This window comes from Somniosus microcephalus, chromosome 9 (assembly GCF_052327205.1).
Source record: "Somniosus microcephalus isolate GS21.2 chromosome 9, FLI_Smic_1.0, whole genome shotgun sequence".
In the NCBI taxonomy this organism is placed as follows: domain Eukaryota; kingdom Metazoa; phylum Chordata; class Chondrichthyes; order Squaliformes; family Somniosidae; genus Somniosus; species Somniosus microcephalus.
The window spans coordinates 51,173,218-51,189,121 of NC_140995.1; the positions used below are offsets into that span (position 1 = coordinate 51,173,218).

Below are 15,904 nucleotides of genomic sequence, written 5' to 3' on the forward strand. Positions count from 1 at the left end.
AGGTGGCCAAAGCTTAGTCAGAGGTAGGTTTTAAGGAGGGCTTAAAAGGAAGAGAGAGACGGAGTGGTTTAGGGAGGGAATTCCAGAGCTTAGGGCCTAGACAGCTGAAGGCAGGGCCACCAATGGTGAAGCGATGAAAATCGGGGATGCTCAAGAGGCCAGAATTGGAGGAGCGCAGAGATCTCGGAGGGTTGTAGGGCTGGAGGAGGTTACAGAGATAGGGAGGGGCGAGGCCATGGAGGGATTTGAAAACAAGAATGCAAATTTTAAAATGTCAACACTTCAGGACACTGGAACATTCTCGTAAAACTTTAGCAGTGCACTTAATATATTAGGTTTAGCAGTGCATTAGTATATTAAGTTAGCCACTTATTTAGTTTCATTGTAAGTGAGAGCTTAATATCACCTCAGCCATCGCTGTGACTTCTTGGTGCTTGTTCATTGAGGTGCGACAGTTGAAGGGCCCCATATACTTTCGCAGTGAATCATAGTCAGGCACCCTGTGAAACACGTAACTCTTTCACTGGGCAGACAGCTTGCACAAGATGTAAGTCGCCCTTCACATGCAACACAAAACTGTACCTCAGTCCTCAAGACCTCCTTTCATCAGAGATGATGGCAAGATTACAGAAGCATATCCGCTGATTTCAATAATGATGTCAATAGAATTTTTGGACTGGTCACCAACAGGTTTGAAAGGAAGAATTGATGCGCTTCATAGGGCTCCTTTATGAGTTGAAGACTGTTACCAGAGAGTGGGAATGGATTTCCTCCTATGTAGGAAAAGATTGTGATCTGTAATTTTTGTTAGCTGAGGGTTTTAAGGGTTACAGAACCAAGGTAGATGGAGTTAAGATACAGATCAGCCACGATCTAATTGAATGGCGGAAGAGGCTGGAGGGGCGGAATGGCCTACTCCTGCTCCTATGTTGTTCCCTATACACTGTAGGACTATGGGGCTGCAGTTCAGGAAAGAGGGTCCAACAATAGCAATATACAGCTTGCAGTGTTAGGCACCAAACCTCCTGCAGTGTCCTTTGTGACTAACGCTTTTAACTGAGGTTGGACGAGGTGAAGCCTTTATCAGTTCCGTTTTATAAGTTAAAGAACATTCTGAGGCTGCACTATTCTATTGTTGCTGCACCGACTGAGCTGATTTTCTACTAGCATTGTTTTTCTTCCATTCCGGGGAGTGCAATTCCTGTGTCTCCCATTTAGATTTCTCATCGAGAACCAGGCTCCATACACAATTGCAGAGGAGGTCGGATGGTCAGCTCCCCACACTTAACTTGCAAAACGAGTGCCGCTTGATCCAACGACAGATTCATCGACTCACGTTTTAGTGGGTCTACATTTCTCTCAGTTCTCTGCAAGTTGAGTCATTTGTACTTGGTTTAGTTGATGAAACAAAAACTGCAGGTCTGCAGTCAGTGGCACTCCTCTAATATAAAAGGGCCTTGTTACCCTCTCAAGGGCAATAATCTTCCTTTGATTAGACAACCAGAACTACAGGCACTCCGCCAGATGCTGTCTAACCGAAGCCATTATACAACTATAGGTTGCATTTATATAGCGTCTTTAACGTAGTGAAACTTCCCAAGGCACTTCACAGGAGCATTATCAAACAAAATATGACACCAAGTGATGTAACTATGCCATCATACTTTCATTTTTATATGAATAATATATTTAATATCTTTATTATTGCAGATTTCACACAAAAGCGCAGGAATAGCATTCTTGGCTGCAAACGTATTTAAAATGTTGTATGGTGTAAATACATTTTTGTCTATGTATTAGTTTCATTTACTTCCTATTAGGACAGGTGACCAAAAGCTTGGTCAAACAGGTATGTTTTAAGGAGCATCGTAAAGGAGGAGAGAGAGGCAGAGAGGCTTAGGGAGGGAATTCCAGAGCTTAGGGCAGTGGCAGCTGAAGTCACGACCACCAATGACAGAGCAATTAAAATCAGGGGCCATAATTGGAGGACTGCAGAGTTCTTGGAGGGATGTAGGGCTGGAGGAGGTTCCAGAGATAGGAGGGATTTGGAGGGATTTGAAAACAAGAATGACCAAAACAATGAGACATTTTTACAGGCAGCCTATTTGAAATCGTACCCTTTTTGTGTTTGAGTGTACTTAGTAAAGCTCCATCTAGCAATGTACAGGGGTTTCCAACTGAAAACAAGAACTACCTCTAACTCTGTATTAATGTGTTTCCACAGGACAACCCAACACCCAGCAAGCATGAATGGGATACGTACAAGAACCCTAGTGACTACCAACACTATTCGCCAATGAATGTATTGGATGCAGATGCAAAAGAAGCATTAGAATTAAGACAAGCGGAATGGGAAAAGTGTCTCTCTATACCCTTAGACGTGCAGGAAGGGGATTTTCAAACTGAAGTTTAAATTCAAGTCAATCACAAGTAAAATCTCTTGCACTTGCACTTCAAAAATTTTTACAAAAGCCTGGTCTGTATGTCTGGACTCTCTTAGAGTAATTTAGGGACTTTATGCACCAGGAATAAGATGTCCATGTCTTTAACATTTCTCACTACCTTATTTAGTGAGAATACAAGATGTACAATTATTACCATCATGTGTTGTACGTTAATGTGGAATGAATTTGTAAGGTAATCTTTATAGATAAACCTCAAGCAAAGATACATGTTGTAATAGCTTCATTTGGTTTAGTTTTAAAAAGAAAACTTTACCATGAAGCACAATGTATATATTTATGCAGTTTTTAAGATTTATAACAGTCTGTTTGGCCATTACTACACTTTTTACTTTATAATATAAAAGCAAACAATTTTCTGTCATTTAAATGAATGGTTGTTGAGCTACGTTCTTCATTGCTTTCAATGCAATAAAGTAATACTCTCACTTTTATATGAATAATATATTTCACATCTTTATTATTGCAGATTTCACACGAAAGCGCAGAAAAAGCTTTCTTGGCTGCAAACGTGTATAAAATATTTAAAATGTTGTATGGTGTAAATAAATTTTTGTCTACATATTAGCTTCATCTACTTCCTACATTTTGTAGATTATTAGAGTCTGCATTTGACAGTTATAGTTTACGATCGTTTCAGAATTGTAAGTATGCCCTTAGAACTGGACATTGCGCCCCAAGTTGAAAAAAAAGGCACTCCAAATAAAAGACAGGCTCAAGACCCCCAACATACGAAGATTTACATTAGTACATGAGCTTTCAGGAGCTTTCCCAACGCCTGAGTGTGCAAATGGGCTGCCGTGTTTCCCACAGTGCAAGTGACTACACTTCAAATAATACTTTATTGGCTGCAGAGCACGTCAGGATGTCCTGAGGTTGGGTAAGGCTCTATCTAAATACAACCTCTTTCTTTCTTAGTAACTAAAGGAGCTTCTCGATATCAGACTGGCCTGTACAAATCAGCACAGTCACTGATTTGATTTGCCCTCTTGTGCTTGGGCAGCTGGTCACACCTGGGTTAACAGTAGGGGCTGCTAGGATAGGTCTCAGTGCTCCTGGAAAAGTGGGGGGGGGAAGGAATTAGCCAGTGTTCCCACTCCTGATTGTTATCTAGGACCTCCTGCTGGACAGTAGGAATTGCATGAGGACAGGATCCGTCTCGATCTATGACATCCACCCATGGTTGAATAGCGGGCCAATACTGACTGCCTAGGCTCACACCACATGAAGTGAAATACTGGAGGGTGCAGCAGTATCCCAGTGAGGCTCAGCGCCTTCAGGAGAGGAGGAAAGGAAATTTCACTCTTTGCAGTGGACTCTCTCAGCACTCTACTGCCACACTTGGCTTAACTATCTTAATCAAGACATTGTGTCACTCTCCACAGCCGAATCTGCTACTCCAGGATCATTCTTGAGAGTAAAAGCAACCTCAGACACCTACCAGCCCCTTCTCCACCCTCTCCATCTTCACCGCCAAAGCATTTATGTATTTTTCATTTCCTAAACCTGATATTATCCATTGCAACTGCCAAAACCATTTATTCTTCCCCATCACACCTATCACTGACTCCCCATCTCCCGTCCCACCCTCCCAGACTCACTTCTTCCTTGGGACCTATTTCCCACTCTTTCAATATCATGTCCACCCAATTCCTGACCACTCTATGACCTTTCCTTGCACCAGTACTTGCTGTCATCACCCCACCTTCAAAATACCCACTCTCAACCCTTATGTTCCCCCCAACTACTGCCCCATTGCTAATCTACCTTTCCTATCCAATAACAAAACCTTGCATTTAGATAGCACCTTTAATGTAGTAAAACATCCCAAGGCACTTCACAGGAGCGTTGTCAAACAACATTTAACACCGAGCCACATAAGGAGATATTAGGACAGCTTGGTCCAAGAGATAGGTTTTAAGGAGTGTCTTAAAGGAGAAGAGGGGCCTAGAGAGCAGAGAGGTTTAGGGAGGGAATTCAAGAGCTTAGGGCCTGGGCAGCTGAAGGCACGTCCGCCAATGTCATTGAATTCATCAAAACCACCCTCCTCCATGCTCATTTGACTCTCAAGTCTCTGAATCCCTTTAGTCTGACATCTGCTGTGTGCCAGTACTGAGACTGCCCTGTCAAAGTCACCAAAGACATAATTTCTTACTGCAATGGTGGGCTGCTATTCCTCTGAATCACTGCAGCATTCAGCATTGTTAACCACTCTACCCTCCTCCACTGCTTCTGTGCCCCTTCACAGAACTGCCCTCACATGGTTCCATTCTTCACCTGTCCCAACTCAAAGACCGCATCTCCCTCTGCTATCCCAAAATTCTATGCTGTCTGCTCCTTTTTATGCTGGTCATCCGTGACATTATCTATAGCCTGGGGTACAGTCTTCTTGTATGCTGCTGACACCCAGCTCTATCTTTCCACCACCGCCCTCAACTCCACAATCACCTCTGTGTTGTCAGGCTGGATTAGTCAGAATTTCCTCCAATTGAACATTGGGAAGACCGAGGCCATGTTATTTATCTCCCAGCAAAACTGCCCTTGCTATTGCCTTCACTCGCCTCTCCGCTGACCACTAGAGCTGAACCAAAGGTTATGCAATCAAAGTGTCCTGTTCAACCCTGAGCTGAGATTCGGACCCCCATATTCTACCTATATCACCAAGATTGCTTACTTTCCCCTCTGTAACATTGCCAGACTCTGCATTACCCTTATTCCTACTGCTGCTGAAAATCCCATCCCATGCTCTTATTACTCTAGACTTTATTTCTCCAGTGCCCTCCTTGCCAGCTTCCAAGCTGCCCCTGTACTCTATAATTCTGATACACAAACTCCAACTGATCCAAAACATTGCCACCCACATCCTGGCCCACACTAACTCCTGTTTGTCCATTACTCCCATCTACGCTGACCTCTATTCACTCCCCTGTCTCCAAAGCATCCCATTCAAAATCCTTATTCTTACCTATAAATCCCCCCTATCTCTGCAACTTCCCCCTCCCTCCTGTGCCTATTGTTCTTCCAAATTTGCGTTCTACACATCCCCGCTCTCCACTGCACCATAGGTGGTTAGAACCTTCAGCCATGTTGGCCCTACCCAGGAAGGCCACCCCTAAATTCGTCTGTCTCAATATTTCTCTCCCCCCGTATAAAAGCATCCTTCAAACCTATCTTTCTACCTGTGTGTTCTGTCCCAACTCACTACTACAGGAAGTTCAGTTTTCTTCTGTGAAGCCCTCGGGATGTTTTCTATGTTAAAGGTGCTGGATGAATGAACACTGTTTCCTCTGTGGTTAAGGCAAAGATGAGAGTTTATTTATTGTCAGTAATCTGTTGCACTGACTGAATGGAATATATAGGTGTGAAAAAACACCTTGAGGCCAAATCACCTGCTTCATCCCCATTTCACTTTGCATCTGAGGGAGCTTTGTGCTGTAATATGGCAATGTCCTAATATTGTATCAATTAAACCAGCAGCTGAACATCCCAGCTTATGTCACTATGTCACATCATCTATCTAATTGTAGAATAATACCAGATGGCTGCTCTCTATCCCCTTTGCTGTTCCACCTGTCTTTGAAATCATTGGCTAATCTGCGTAAGAACAATCTCATCCACTGCTTAATGATTAAGGGATTTGAACAATGTATAAGCAGCTGATAAATGCATAATGCATTTCTGCTACTTACAAAGTACCACTGATCATTACCCCATGATATCTCAAGTACCTCCCTACTGTCCACTACCTCTGGCAGACCAGACTGCAGTTCACTAGCCAGGGAGAGGGGAGTTGTACCCTCGGCTTCAGTATGGTTACCCACGCCAATAAAGAGATTAGTTTAAAGCATTCATTGTTTATTTAGCATCAGCTTTCTCCACTTACACAAATCTCAGGTGCTTAGTTCAGCAAAAGGCAGGCATGTAACAGAACAGTTTACATACAATAACAGCAATACAGCCAAAAGATATATCAGCTCACCCACAATCTATTGTCCAAAAAGCAGGCAGCTACCGATTATCAGCCTGGGGTCATCAGCAGCTAAGATTCATCGGCTTCGGTCTTCCTCAGGCATTCAGTTTATGCCTGGGGTCTTGGAGATATTTGTACACTGACTGGTGTATCGCAGTCCCTCTCGCTCAGGAAGATATCTGTACACAGGGTAGTGGAAATCTGGAACTCTCTTCCCCAAAAAGCTGTTGAGGCTGGGGGTCAATTGAAAATTTCAAAACTTGAGATTTTTAGATTTTTGTTAGGCAAGGGTTTTAAGGGTTATGGAACCAAGGCGGGTGGATGGAGTGAAGGTACAGATCAGCCATGATCTAATTGAATGTCAGAATAGGCTCGAGGAGCTGAACAGCCTACTCCTGTTCCTATATTCCTTGCTCCAAGCTCAAATTTTTCTCCACTCATTTCCAGGCTGTAAACACTGGTAATAAATAAATGTTACTGTTTTTCTTTTCAGGGTCGCAAGTCTATAATTTGTGTTCCAAGTATTCTCCATCTCGCCCCAGATTCAGGTTTCTCCCCTGTCACTCCCTCCTAAGTCAAAGAGTTATCCTGTGCTTGGTAGCAGTCACTGCTACTGCTCTCAACTGTGTGAAGAGATCATGCTTTAAATCCTAAACAAAATACTGCGAATGCTAGGAATCTGAAATAAGAACAGAAAATGCTGGAAACATTGAGATTTGAATGGACCAATTTAGCAGTTACCAACATGGCCTAATCGATCAATCGTCTGTCAATTCTAATACAGTGTACAATTTATTTACCTTAATCAATGGGACTGTTAGGACAAAAATGAATGATCCAATTTATAATGATTTTTAGGTTTCTTCAGTTCAGAATCAGCTGAATAATATGTTCACTATAACAAAAGTATAATACTGCGGATGCTGGAAATCTGAAAATAGAAACAGAAGGTGCTGGAAATACATGGCAGGTCAGGCAGCATCTGTGGAGAGAGAAACAGTTAACATTTCAGGTCGATGGCCTTTCATCATTCAAATCATGTTTAGTTTACTGTTTCTGAATCTTGTAATTGTGTCCCTTGATTCTTTTCAGCACAAGGAACTTCCACTTCAATTACATTTTGTACTCTGCTGATTTACAATCTCCAAAGTCTCTGGTTTCTAAATATGCAGCAAGTCTACCAGTCAGGCACAAAGTAGCATTTGCCTCAAGTGGGTGGAACTGATAATCGGGACATTTCTGGTAAAGGAGTCAAGGAACTCATTGTAAAAATCAACAGCAGTCGCAGAATTTTAAGATTGTTGCCCCTTGACTCCACCTCCCTCCCTGGTAAATCAGTCTAAATATCCATCAGCCTTTGAGTAAGGAGATTTGTTCTAAATTTATTTCTCAGAGGTTGAGATTTAAGACCCTTTGTCCTGTGCTGACCTGTCTGAACAAATACACATTTTGGGTTCACCATATCTCTTCCTTCTTCTTAGGCATTCCCTCGGATCCGAGGATGACTTGCTTCCACATTAAAAATGAGTTTGCAGGTGACTGATGAGTCCAATGCGGGACCTACAGTCTCTGTCACAGGTGGGGCAGACGGTGGTTGAAGGGGCGGGTGGGTGGGGTGCTTGGGTTGATGTGCGCTCCCTGCGCTTGGCTTCCGCTTGCTCCCGGCGAAGAGACTCGAGGTGTTTGGCGCTTTCCCGGATGCTTCTCCTCCACTTTGTGCGGCCTTGGGCCAGGGATTCCCAGGTGTCGGTGGGGATGTTACACTTTTTCAAGGAGGCTTTGCGGGTGTCCTTGAAGCGTTTCCTCTGCCCACCTGGGGCTCTCTTGCCATGCCGGAGCTCCGAGTAGAGCGCTTGTTTTGGGAGTCTCGTATCGGGCATGCGGACAATGTGACCCATCCATCGGAGCTGATCGAGCATGGTCAAAGCTTCGATGCTGGGGATGTTGGCCTGAGCAAGAACACTGACGTTGGTGCGCCTATCCTGCCAATTGATTTGCAGGATCTTGCGGAGGCAGCGTTGGTGGTACCTCTCCAGCGCTTTGAGGTGCCTGCTGTACGGATAACCATACACCTGCTGTACATGGTCCATATCTATGTCGCTTCAAACTAAGGTGTCAGGCGTGGCTCAGAGGTAGCACTCTTACCTCCTTGTCAGAAGGTTGTGGGTTCAACTACAGAGACGTCAGAAAATAAACTAAGCTGCCACTTCTGTGCAGTATTCCGGGGGTGCTGCACTGTTGGAGGTGCTGTCTTTCAGGTGAGACATTAAACTGAGGCCCTATTTGCTTTTGCAGGTGGATGTAAAGTTTCCACGGCACCATTTTGAAGAAGAGCAGGGAAGTTCTCCCTGATGTCCTGGCCAATATTTATTCCTCACCCAAATCACTAAAACAGATTATCTGGTCATTAATCACATTGCTGTCTGTGGGAGCTTGCTATGCGCAAAATGGCTGCTGTGTTTCCCAACATTACAACAGTGACTACACTTGAAAAGATATTTAATTAGCTGTGAAATGCTTTAGAACTTCCTGTAGTTGTGAAAGGTGCTATAAAATGCAAACTGTGTCTCCTTTATATACCTCCATGGGATTCTCTGTTAGACTTGTCTCTAGACTGTAAGGCTTAATGGGGGAAAAATTGGGTTGCGCCCCCCTTTGGGGCACTAACTTCACCGGAGCGCTACTTTTAGCGCCCCGAAAAAATTAGCGCTCCCGCGCCCAAAATTCACTGGTGGCTACTGGAAGCGCCCCACCTCCCTCTCGGGGCGCTGCGAGTGACTATCTCGGCGCTACATGCCGTCACGCTGTGGTACTGCAGGCCTTACCTTATTAAACAGCAACAAAAATGGCCACCCAACACCTCCCCTTTAATTTGCGCCGTTCCGGCCGCAGGTAGGCCTCACTGACCCTGTCGGACATAGCATCCGGTGGTAAGTCAGGGGGCACTGCCCAAGATCGTGGCCAGGGCACGAGCGGGGCACTAACCGTTACCTCCGCTGCTAACCTCCCTCTGAATTTCACAGGAGGCGTTGGCAGCGCCGCGCCCAGGCGCTAGCTGCTTTGCACCCCATTGGTGCCCTCTTAGGGCGTAAATCAACCGAATTTTTCCCCCAATATTTTCTAATCTTTCATCATAGCTCATATCCTTTGCACTCTGGATTATTCTCCTTGCTTTTCTCTTCACATTCGCCAATGCATTCATGTCCCATTTTAAAGTGGAGATCAGAATTACACCGAATTTACAGCATAGAAACAGGTCATTCGGCCCAACTGGCCCATGCTCCACATGAGCCTCCTCCCACCCTACTTCATCAAACTTTCTCCCTCATGTACTTATGTAGCTTGCCCTTAACTACATCTACACTATTAGCCTCAAGTACTCCATGCGCTAGTGAGTTCCACGTTCTAACCACTCTCTGGGTAAAGAAGTTTCTCCTGAATTCCTTATTGGATTTATTAGTGACTATTTTAGAATTGTAATCTACTCCCAAGTGAGGTCTGATAAGTGCATTATAAAACCTCAGTATACGCTCTAGAGTCGTGTAGTCTACTGTTCTGACTGAATGCCAACATTCTGCTGACTTTAATCTCTTCTCCACCTTGTGTCTACATTGAAAGTGACTAGTCCACTGTCCCTTACAAAGTCTCCCTGTGCCAATTATATTCCTTTCACTGAATCCTGTTTGTACTTTTTCCCCAACATGCAATGATTTGCATTTGTTCATATTAAACTGACCTTTCTGGCCTTCTGCAAACTGATCTTGACATCCCCTGGCCCCTACTACAGTCCCTGTTTTGATATTATGGGAGACCGATCGCTAACACTGCCTCTTCCTGACGCTTGGGCCTTGCGCAACCGGCTGTAACCAGAAGGTTGAAAAGTGGCTCTTCCCAGTCACCAGAGCGTCAGTTGTACCTTCTGGTTACAACCAGCTGCACAAGACCCCAGCATCAGGACCCAATGGCTCCTAGCATGGGAGTGTCATAGTCTAAAAGCAGCTGCAAATGCACCTCACATTTGGTCTCTACATCTAGGTCATTTATGTCAATACAAATCCAATGCACTGACCTTAGGGCTGCCAACTCTGCCAGATTGTCCTGGAGTCTCCAGGAATTGAAGATTCATCTCCAGGACACCGCTGGAAGCAAATCAGGGGAGAGAAATGATAGGGTCATTAAAAAAATGATTTTCTTTCAACCCTTTTGTTTATTATTAAAATGTTGGTGTTGGGAAAGGAAAGGATGTTTGACTGACAGTCAAGAATCATCCAATCATGTCATGAAGAGTCTGTTTGTTTTCCAATTGGTGAGAGAAGGTGGACGTGTTGGGCGACCAATGGTGGGAGTGTAGGGGCGGGATGGTTAGAGGGAGGAGCTCGTGTGATGAAACCTCCAAAAATACATCCAACCAGAGTTCGCAACCCTAATTAGAGGATATGTGTAAAGGGAGGAGAGAAATGATCATGAGTTAGAAAGGAAATGTTCAAACTTTAAAACAAAATGTTTCAAAGCTTAAGAAAGTTTATCCTAACTCTATGATATTGAACATAAGCACAGATAGATCTATTTCATAAGCTCAGACAGATCTACTGCACCCAAGAAATCAAATAGGGAATTCAGAAGAAACTTCTTCACCGAGAGCGTGGTGAGAATGTGGAACTCGCTACCACAGGGAGCAGTTTCAGTGAATAGTATAGATGCATTTTAGGGGAGGCTAGATAAGCATATGAGGGAGAAGGGAATAGAGGATTATGCTGAAGACGGGAGGAGGTTTGAATGAAGCATAAACACTGGCATGGACAGGATGGGCCGAATGTATATTCTAAGTACAGGAAACTTTGGTTTATCCGGAGGTTAACTGTCCGGAATGCTCGATCCACCGGCAAAATTCAGGAGTCGGTTCAGTAAGTTTTTTTTCTTTTCGTTGGTTTTTTTTCACCAGTCAGGCTCTGCAAGGTCTAGCTAAAGCTGTTGCTTAGCTACAGAGACGCTTGCAAGCTACGGCCGACTGTTTAGAAGCTGTTGTTAAGCAACAGGGTTTGTTGCTAGATACGGAGCTCAACTCCGTGGCCTAGAAATTCGGTTGTTTGCGCCAGCAGTTAGCGCCTAAAGAGACCGAGAATTGGGGCGTTACCCAATGTTGGGGCGGGCGCAATGAAGATAGCGACAACTCCCATATTGACTATACATTTAACGCCTGCGCTAAGTGTTTGCGCGCGCGCACGAGCGCAAGCACATAATGACATCATTTCAGTGTGCAACGCCTTTTAGGGGCGCCTGAGCGGATACAGGGGTATTGGGTGGCGCCCGGAGCCTTTACGCCTAGCGCTATTAGTGACAGTTCGAAGGAGCGTTAGCAGGCCCTTCTCGGAGTCGGGGGGCGCTATTTAAAGGGGACAGCTCTAGTATAGAAGCTTCAGCTACTTGGCCTGTTCATTGCGATCGTTGGTGGAGAGAGTTGGTGAGCTACTGTGGAGCAGAGTTTTTGGAATTTAGCATTAGAGTACTTGAGACCTTCAAACCTGTCCGGAGCAGTTGGAGCACTAGACTTAACAGCCTTTTGGCCAACTGGCATCGGAATGGGAGATGCTTTGGAGGACGACGGCCTCATGGCCGAACACTATGAAGCGGCAGAGAGACGGCGGGAGAGAGGGCCGGGATTGGCCAGAAGGAGGAGGGGCAATGGAGGTCGGCCAATCCGAGGGTATGCTGCGAGGGTCTTTAGGCAGCAGGTGTCATACCTTGACATGTCGGAGGAGCAGTGTGTGCGAAGGCTCCGAATCGGGAGGGACGTTGTTACTGAGCTGTGCCACCTGTTTGCTGAGGATCTGCAGCCGCATCTACGGTGCAGGACCTCTCTGTCGGTGGCCGTTAAACTGTTGCCCTCAATTTTTATGGCAACGAATCCTTTCAGTCAGCCATTGGGGACATTGCGAATATCTCTCAGGTTGCAGTCCACTGTTGCATCCGGCAAGTTACAGCTGCCCTTTATAGGCGAAGGCGTCAATTCATCACCTTCCCTCTGACCCTGGAGAAGCAGGCGGAGTGCGCGCAGGGCTTCGCTGCTATTGCGGACTTCCCCATGGTGCAGGGGGCAATTGACTGTACACACGTGGCTTTGAGGGCGCCATTCCAGAATCCTGAGGACTTCCGCAGCCGCAAGGGGTTCCACTCCCTCAACGTGCAGCTGGTCTGTGACCACCGCCAAATCATCATGGCAGTCAACGCCCAATTCCCAGGGAGCAGCCACGATGCCTTTATCCTGCGGTAGACCTCAGTTTGTGACCTTTTTGAGGGGCTGGCTCGACCACGAGGCTGGCTTACTGGGGACAAGGGCTATCCTCTCTGCCCATGGCTGATGACACCGCTCCGTGTGGCTGCCACCCCAGCAGAAGAGCTGTTCAACAGCAGCCATCAGGCGACCAGGAACATTGTAGAGCACACTACTGGTGTGCTCAAAAAGCGTTTCTGATGTCTGAACCATTCAGGGGGAGCCCTGCAGTACTCGCCGGAGCAAGTGGGTCACATCGTTGTCATCTGCTGCATGCTCCACAACTTGGCGATTCGACGCACCCAACCAATTCCAGCTGTCCCTCAACGACAAGCAGAGCAGGCGGTCGAGGAGGAGGAGGAGGAAGAGCAGGCGGAGGAGGAGGAGGAGGAGGAGGAGGAAGATGGAAGGACTCCTGAAAGTGGAAGGGCCATCCGTCAGAGGCTCATGAGGACTCGTTTCGAGGCCCCTCTGGCGGAATGATGAGTGTCTTTACTCCTGCGCACTTTGGATGTTTGAAAGCCTCTGAAGGCCAGCATCACTGCAATGAGTCACGTGCAGCATAGCACATTAAAACTTCTCTTTATTGTCACAAAAGTCTTTCACTACAGCAAAACAACGTCATGTTAACAGAAACTGTTGGATCCGTGGTTCATTGGGAATGCTGTTATTAAATAATCACACGGATGCTGTACATTAACAATAAACAGGTCTTTACTGGAGGAGGGTAGTCTCAAGACTGGGGGTACAGAGGCATGCGCAAAGCTTATATACAGGTGTGGCCACTGCCGGTACTACAGTATACAGGAGCTGTAAAAGTAGTTCTGACTTAAAGGCACATACACTACAATTCCTCCCCTTTTAGATTAGTAGTACCCCTAATATTCAAATAGCAATTAACATTTCAACATGTACATTAAACAACAAAAGTCCATTTATAGATTCAGTCTTTGGGGCGGCTTCCTGACCCTTTCGGGATAGCGCCTTTCCGGAGGTTCTTGTTCTTGGTGCAGAGGCGATTCTGACCCCTTTTCATTGGGTAGTTCATCGGGTTCCACTGCTACTGGGTCTGAGGTAGATACTACCGGTACGTCGGGTTCATCCCCAGGTACTCGAGACATGGGGTTGACGCGTTCCTGTGACGCTAAGATCTGATCGACATGGCGTCTCACAATGTTCTCCCCGACATCCACTGTGTACATTACTGGCCCCTGCCTTGTACATATCGTTCCGGGTTGCCTTTTCTCTGTTCGATAGTCATGGGCCAAGACTGGTTGCCCTACATTGAAGCTCCTTGTCGGCTTCTCATTGATGTGCTGGAATTGTTTGTCCTCAACATTTCTTCGCACATTTGGTCTGAGCAAGTCCAGACGAGATCTCAACCTTCGGTTAAAGAACATCATGGCCGGGGTCTGGTTGGTAACTGCATGTGTCGTGTTTCGGTAGGCTAATAAGAAATTGTCCATCTTATGCTGTTGTGGAATTTCATCATCGCACATGGCCTTTATCGCCTTCTTAAAGGTTTGTACGAACCTCTCAGCCAATCCATTTGTGGCTAGATGATACAGGGCGGATGTGTAATGCCTTACCCCATTCCTTCTCATAAATTTTTGGAACTAGTCGGAAACAAACTGTGGTCCATTATCAGAGCAAATCTGCTCTGGCAAACCATTTCTGGCAAATATGGTCCGTAGGACTGCAATCGTTTTCTCTGTAGTGGTTGAAGACATTTTTATCACCTCAGGCCACTTTGAATGAGCATCCACTGCTATTAAGAACATTGAGTCCATGAATGGACCAGCGAAATCAATATGCACCCGTTGCCATGGAGAAGAGGGCCACTCCCATGGGTGTAGAGGAGCATGTGGTGGTGCATTTTGGACCTTCTGGCATCCTAAGCAGCTCTTAGTTAGGTCTTCAATTTGTTGATCGATTCCTGGCCACCACACATAAGCCCTAGCAAGGTTTTTCATTTTCACTCCCCCCAGATGACCTTCATGTAGCTCATTTAGCACTCTCTCCCTTAACTTGGGTGGAATACCACTCTGGATCCACACATCACTGTCCCCTGGCATACTGACAGCTGTTCTCTTCTGGATGAGAATGCTGGCAAAAGTGAGTCGCCATGAGTTGGCCATCCCCTCCCCGTCAATTCATATACCCGAGACAGCGTTGGATCATTGCGGGTCTCCTTCTCTATATCCGCGTTCGTTACTGGCAATCGTTCAATTATTGACGAATAAAATATCTCGATAGGGTCCACTGCTGGTGCTTCCTCCACAGTAGGCAGTGGCAGGCGCGATAGCCCATCAGCATTCCCATGCTGTTTCGTCCCTTTATATTCTATTTCATATTGATTCGCCCCTAGAAACAGGGACCATCTTTGTAACCGCTGTGCAGTCATCACTGGAACGCCCTTCTTAGGATTAAAGATGGAGACAAGTGGTTGGTGGTCAGTCAGCAAGGTGAACTTCTGCCCATGCAGATAGTGGTTGAATTTTTTTACTCCCCATACTAGCTGAGGGCCTCCCTGTCAATCTGGGCATAGTTGCGCTCGGCTGAGGTTAGTGACCGAGACGCAAAGGCTACTGGCCTCTCCAACCCGTCAGGGAATTTGTGCGACAGCACCGCTCCAATACCATAGGGTGATGCATCACATGCCAAATGAATTGGTAGTGCTGGGTTGAAATGGGCCAACACCTCTTTTGATGTGATCAATTCTTTGCACTTCTGGAAAGCTCGTTTACATTCGTCATCCCACTTCCATGGTACCCCTGTTTGCAGTAGGGTGTTCAGTGGGTGTAATACCGTAGACAAATTTGGTAAGAACTTGTGGTAGTAGTTTACCAGCCCGAGGAACGACCTCAGTTGTGAAACATTTTCCGGTGCTGGAGCCTTGACTACTGCCTCAATCTTATCAGGGGACTTATGTAACCCCTCTTCATCGATGACGTGGCCACAATACGAGATCTGTTTCTGGAAAAACTCGCACTTGTGGCGATTAGCTCGTAGCCCATACTCCTTTAATCTGGTGAGCACCTTCTCCAAGTTGGCGAGGTGATCACCGTCATTTTTGCCCGTGACCAAGATGTCATCCAAATAACACTGGGTCCCTGGAATCCCTTGCAGGACCTGATCCATCGCCCTTTGCCAGATAGCCGGAGCCGAGGCTACTCCAAACACCAGCTGGTTGTATTGATA

The 15,904-nt window shown here is 46.0% G+C and overlaps 1 protein-coding gene across 4 annotated transcripts in view; it reads left to right on the forward strand.

Annotated features, from left to right (window-relative positions):
- adgrb3 (adhesion G protein-coupled receptor B3) overlaps positions 1 to 3,018 on the forward strand; it is a 1,304,794-nt gene extending 1,301,776 nt beyond the window's left edge. For all 4 annotated transcript variants that reach the window (XM_085996562.1, XM_085996563.1, XM_085996564.1 and 1 more), the window contains one exon: positions 2,225 to 3,018. In XM_085996562.1, the coding sequence (XP_085852688.1) occupies positions 2,225 to 2,413 (189 nt within the window). In that variant the 3' untranslated portion in view covers positions 2,414 to 3,018. The remainder of the gene's footprint in view (positions 1 to 2,224) is intronic.
- Positions 3,019 to 15,904: the final 12,886 nt, after the last annotated feature.